This window comes from Pangasianodon hypophthalmus, chromosome 6, assembly GCF_027358585.1.
Source record: "Pangasianodon hypophthalmus isolate fPanHyp1 chromosome 6, fPanHyp1.pri, whole genome shotgun sequence".
NCBI lineage: Eukaryota > Metazoa > Chordata > Actinopteri > Siluriformes > Pangasiidae > Pangasianodon > Pangasianodon hypophthalmus.
In genome coordinates, this window is record NC_069715.1 from 3,362,303 (window position 1) to 3,368,302 (window position 6,000).

The following is a 6,000-nucleotide window of genomic DNA, read 5'->3' on the forward strand; positions in this document are numbered from 1 at the left end:
AGACTTTCTTGAAATCCCACTGGAACTGAAAAATAATATTAGTAACCTGTTAAGCATTTTTTAAAATAATAGTTTCACTCTGGAACAATTTTGTGATTTTGAACAAAGTCAAAGGTGATTTTGTTCATGTTTTCGTTCAATTATGTTTAATGAAAGATATCATTCATTTTCGGTTTTTCGTTTTTGTTCCCTGAACCGTTTCTAATCCCTGACACGGACTGATGTGGATGATGCTGATGATCAAAGTGAGAACTTTAAAATTTGTCAGGATTATTGTTTTCCATTCATCAGTAGATTAAGTTATAAATGTTGAGGTAAAACATGATTTTTCGTCTTTTCACTGAAAGGTTGTGAGTTTAAAGGCTAGGATTGCGGTAAGTCACTCTAGATAAAAAGCACGACCCAAATTATTAACTGTAAATGTAAAATATTTGCTTAATATTTATGTATATTTTTATAGCAATGAGGTGTGTTTGGTATTTGAACATTTGTCTAGAGGATGTGGAGAATGGTTCTGTGTTCTATCTTTAATAATCAGACCATGATGAGGGTTAGCACTAAAGCTGTGTGGGGAGGAAAAGCGTGTGACATCAGAGGGCAGGAAGCGTGAACAGAAAGCCATGGAGGGCTCACCACCGTCCTGGATAAAAGTCATCAGGGTTGAAGGTCACACCTGCATGTGGACCACGTTTGTGTATGTGTGTGTATGTGTGTGTGCGGGCTTGTTTTTATATCTTGGTTTGTTCCCCAGAAGTATGGGAATATCTGATGGTTTTAACCTCGTGGGGACATTTGGCTGGTGCCCATGAAGAAAACTAGATTTAGGTGTAGCATATATAATTATAATTTTATATATATATAATTAGCTGCATTAATAATTACGTCAATGGAAGTTCTCAGAAAAATAGTAAGTGCATGCGTGCGTGTGTGCGTGTGTGTGTGTGTGTATGTGCATGCGTACGTGCGTGCCCACAGATTCCAAAGTACCAAGGGACACAAAATTTAGAGAAATGACCTTCGTATAAGATACACAGACACATCCACCAGCACACTGACATCTTCTGTGCTAATAATATCCTTTTATGGAGGGGATTTCTAGGGAGTTTTTAGGAAACCTCCACGTCTCTCTTTCTCTCACACACACACACACGCACGCACAAAACCATGCACTGTAAACAACAAAACTATAAAACCACTTTAATCTTTATAGCCTTTACAGCATCAGTCTAATTTTTTTAAAAATAAAATTGACGTACAACATTTCTCTGACACAAATGGGACATTTATTACAATACGGCAGGTCATTAAAAGGATGACTTTATTTGATACTTTAGCACCAGGATTTTCACACTGTACACATGAGTGGACAACATGGCGCCATTCACTCTCATTGTGTTGTTTTGACAGCTTTTTTGGTCAAAATGGGAGTAACCATCTTGAGAAAATTGTCGCCAGTCGGACGGTAGGTCCGCCTCAAGCCCCGCCCACATAGGTGACGCACACTCTACTTGTTTGGTCCAGGAGTGCGCGTGCTGTAAGATGCTTGAAGTGCAACTTAAGTGCTAACTCAAAGTGGCAAGTACAGCCTTATTAATTAATATTAATTAATATTAAAAGGCTAAACTGCAGTCGTATAATTTTGACAGGTGTAATGATCGCTGCTCTCCGTGATGTTCATCTAGCTCTGACACCTGCAGTAAGTTACACCTACTCTGAATGGAGAAGTGCTCGTTTATGCTCCACTTGGGTATTCAAAGCAACGCTGCCAACCCTGTGTAGACTTTGAGGAAGACAACAACCTCCAAATTAATATACACATAAAATTCTACATGACTATACGTAAATGCAGAAAGGACATCACACTCTCCGGTGTCACCCAGATGAGGACGGGTTCCCTTCTGAGTCTGGTTCCTCTCAAGGTTTCTTCCTCATATCATCTAAGGGAGTTTTTCCTTGCCACAGTCGCCTCAGTCGCCTCAGTCGCCTCAGGCTTGCTCACTAGGGATAATTCTGTCTCACATCTAGGACTGTTTGCATGTTTTTGTTTCTATTTGCATGTTTTTTGTTTCTTATGTTCTGTAAAGCTGCTTTGAGACAATGTTCATTGTTAAAAGCGCTATACAAATAAAACTGAATTGAATTGAATTGAACTCATTCTGTCGGTGGAGTTCTGTTTAAAAAGGAGTGACTAACCTTAATAAACTACTTCAACTGTTCGCTAAAGTTATTCTGTAAATAAATTATTATGAAATTGAGGTAAGGTTAGCTGCCTTAGTTTATACCATCACTTTGTTCACTCAAGTTGGTTTGCTAGCTTTAATATTAGTACAACGATATACAGCTTAGACATCAAAGTGAGCAACATAGCAGAAAAAAAAACGAAAGAACTTTAGTTGTTTTCCGTGGTCTTCCAGGCCTGTTGGTGTTGCTGAGCTTGACAGTGTATTCCTTCTTTTACCAAATTGTTGATTTGGCCACTCCTAAAGTTTCTGCTATCTCTCTGATAGGTCTGTTTTGTTTTTTCAGCCTAATGATGGCCTCCTTCACTTGCACTGAGATCTCCTTGGACTTCATATTGGTAGCTCCAGTCGAACAGTTGCCAAATACCTGATATCAACTCCAGACCTTTTATCTGCTTCATCTGTCTTGAAGTTTTGAGGAAACAGGCCGTGAAACTGCTTATCAGTCAATTGTCCAATTACTTTTGAACCTGTGAAAATGGAGGGACTACATGGCTGTACAAAAATGGCTGTAATTCCTAAACTATTAATACAATATTTTTGTTAAACCTCTTGAATTAAAGCTGAAAGTCTACACTTCAATCACATCTTGATTGCTTCATTTCAAATCCATTATGGTGGTGTAGAGCGGCAAAATTACTAAAATTGTGTCACTGTCCAAAAACGTATAGACCTGACTGTCATTGACACACACACACACACATTTTATATATAGCAGTACAGTACTTATAGTATCCAAGCGTTTCACATTATTTTTCTGTTGCGTTCATCATATTTGGGATTGAATTTCTGCCTTCGCTGCACATGTGAACGTAGCTAGAGGCGAAAGATGGCTAAAATTACTTCAACAAAGTTGATCCTCATGCACTTTCCCCTAAACTGCTGATTCCACTTCAACTGGAAGAAAACGTCCAAATTTGTATTTACATATAAAACATCGAACAAAATTTTGCTAATGTTAGCAATACTTGCACAGCTAGCTAGCTAACACAGCTACGAGGCAGCGTGACAGAGTGAATTCACTGCACTGAAGATGTACTCTATGCAGTGAAGTGTATTTAAGCAGATGATCAGTGTAAATGAAAAACGTTCATAATGAAACACAGAATGATTCGCTTCTCTAAATGGCGGAGTTTATCCAGCGAAACTCAAGGTAGTATTATTAGTGTTAGTATTATTCTATATATCTGAACAGTACATGTAGCACTCATAAACACAGTATATTAAATATCTGTATTTTTAATTCCTGCATCCCTTGAGTGCAGTAATAGGAAATGTGTGTGTATCTATATGTGTGTGTGTGTGTGTGTGTGTGTGTGTGTGTGTGAGGCAGTACAGGGTTTGTGTGTTAGTGGTGGGAGTGGTTGTGAAGGTAAGTGAGCGTGTGATAGACCTTTACACTCCCTGTGCTCCCATGTGCTAGTGTGTGTGTGTGTGTGTGTGTGTCTAGGGAGTGCATGTGCGCTAAAGTCCTTGTAGAAGGTTCTTGTTTCACAGTGCGAGTGTGAGTGTGTGTGTGTGTGTGTGTGTGTATAAATGTGCGTGTTAATGAAAGTGTTTGTGTACTGAGGGAGGTGGGGAGTGTTTAAATCTGTGGGTGGCTTGGGATCAGTTGTCACACTCTCTCCTTCCTGTTTCTCCGTGATATTGTGTATGCGTGCATGCTCTGTGTGTGTGTGTGTGTGTGTGTGTGTGTGTGTGTGTGTGTGTGTGTGTGCGTGCTCTCTTTCAGATAGATGCCCTTGCACACAACCTGTGTGTGGGCAGAAGCTCCTCATTAGATGCCGTCAGCTGTCTGAGAGAAAATCTCTTCCCAGCGTCAGTGTATGTTCCTTATCTATTAGAGCTACTAGAATGAATTTCATTGCTCTAATACTATTAATATTTTTTATAAGATATATAAGAAAACTATTTATTTTCCTCTTATTATATGCTACTGTAACTGCGCTAGCAGTAACACTGTCCCCCTGTGACGTTAGAGTGATACACAAGCACTGACTTCTCGCAGAAATATGTACGAAAATACAGCGCCAACTAACAAATCTGACCAGAATCACTAAATATTTCATAAATATAAACACTGAATGTGTTTCTGTGGAAATTTTCTTTAACTAGCCCTTTTTTACTTCACCTAATGAATATCAAAACATACTTCGTCTAGAAATTTTAGCTACAATTATAGCGTACGTTATTCACACACATTTTATTTACGTATTAAAAATGAGCATGTGTTTCATAAACAGTGATATTACCATCAGAACCATATCACTGTTTCTGTGGTTGAATCTCAAATGACATTCTATGGCACTGCGTAGGCGCTAACACACCATTATGATACACCCTATGTAGTGCGCATCTATAGTGAACAGTTAGCTATATTAGATTTAGCCGAAATTTGGCTTAAATTATTAAAAAAAAGAATTTTTTTAGCTACAGAACATTAAAGTTAATGATCATTTTGTCTGAAGCAGTATAAAATAGGCTAAAGATAGGCTAGTCTATATTTAAAAAGCATTTAAACACTACATTTGCTCATTATTATATTTAAAAAGCATTTAAACACTACATTCCTTAAAAAAAGTCATATTTAAACATCTTTCAAGTGTGTAAATTGCATTAGTTAAACATCTATTAATGTCATTATTAGTCCTAATCTTGAAATAAAAAAAAATTTAAAAATTGAGATACTGTAAGCTTCCATGTGCAGACGTGTGATAACACACACACACACACACACACACACCTGTGAGAGCCTCTCCCTCAGCATGAGCGTTTGTGCTTCCTGCCCGTCACCGTGCCGACGCGATGGTGTGTCCCGGTGAGTGGGGCGGGTCTCTCTGTGGCGAGTCGGGGCAGAGCGGGCAGCGGCTGGCGGGAGTTTCCGTGCCACGACGCTGTGCTCCTGCCAGCGGTGACGGCGCTGCGGCTGTGTCCTGCGCTCAGGCTGGGCAGGGAGGACGACGCGGAGCTGTGGGCGATGGAGGAGTTCACCGCTGTCTGTCTGACACGCGGCAGCTGCTCTCTCGCCAGGCACAGGGCGGCCGTCAGCTCGGCTCGCTCCTCACACTCGCGTCTCACCGTCTCCTGCAGCAGACAGTTCTACACGCAGAGAGCACAGAGAGGAGAGGAAAGGAAGCAGAGGGATATAGAATAAAATGTTTCTTCCGAAAATCATCCTTTAACACGTTTTGATATGCAAATAATACAACGATTCAGTGAATATGCAAATGAGCCGATGACATCATCTGGCGACTTCCAGTGATATTTTGAAGCATACATTAGCTTCTTTTTCTTGCGAGATGAAGTTGACATGCCATGACGTGAAAGTATGAGACGCTACGGGAAGCACGTGCCTCTTTCACGTCCCGCGCTCTTTCCCTTTCAGGGAATTGTCTTTATCTCAGGGTGAATTTTATTAATTTGGTCTGATGCATATTTAGCTGAGAAAAAAGGAAAGTGTTCAGGCGTCTCCTGTGCTGCAGCAGCAGCGGGTCAAACTTCACACACGCTACGGCTAAACCATAAATGTTTACACGATGCTGTGTGTGAAATCCTGCGTGTGTGTGCGTGTGCGCGCGCGTGTGTGTGTGTGTGTGCGTGTGTGTGTGTGTGTGCGTGTGTGCTTGTGTGTGTATGTGTGTGTGTGTGTGTGTGTGTGTGTGTGTGTGTGCCCCAGAAGTAAAAGGACATTAAACCTCAGTATCTCACGAATCTCATTTTTATGAAATTATTGATGATGAATGAAAATTCAGGGTGTTGC

At 40.3% G+C, this 6,000-nt stretch overlaps 1 protein-coding gene across 3 annotated transcripts in view; it reads right to left on the minus strand.

The window, feature by feature from the left end:
- lekr1 (leucine, glutamate and lysine rich 1) overlaps positions 1-6,000 on the minus strand; it is a 100,446-nt gene that overhangs the window by 2,096 nt on the left and 92,350 nt on the right. The window contains exons 13-14 of one of the 3 annotated variants that reach the window (XM_053234980.1): positions 4,984-5,339; positions 1,117-2,710 (exon numbers count right to left, since the gene is read on the minus strand). In XM_053234980.1, the coding sequence (XP_053090955.1) occupies positions 5,001-5,339 (339 nt within the window). In that variant the 3' untranslated portion in view covers positions 1,117-2,710; positions 4,984-5,000. Of the gene's footprint in view, positions 1-1,116; positions 2,711-4,303; positions 5,340-6,000 lie in introns of those variants that run through there. The other 2 variants (XM_053234981.1, XM_053234979.1) reach the window with 2 other exon arrangements.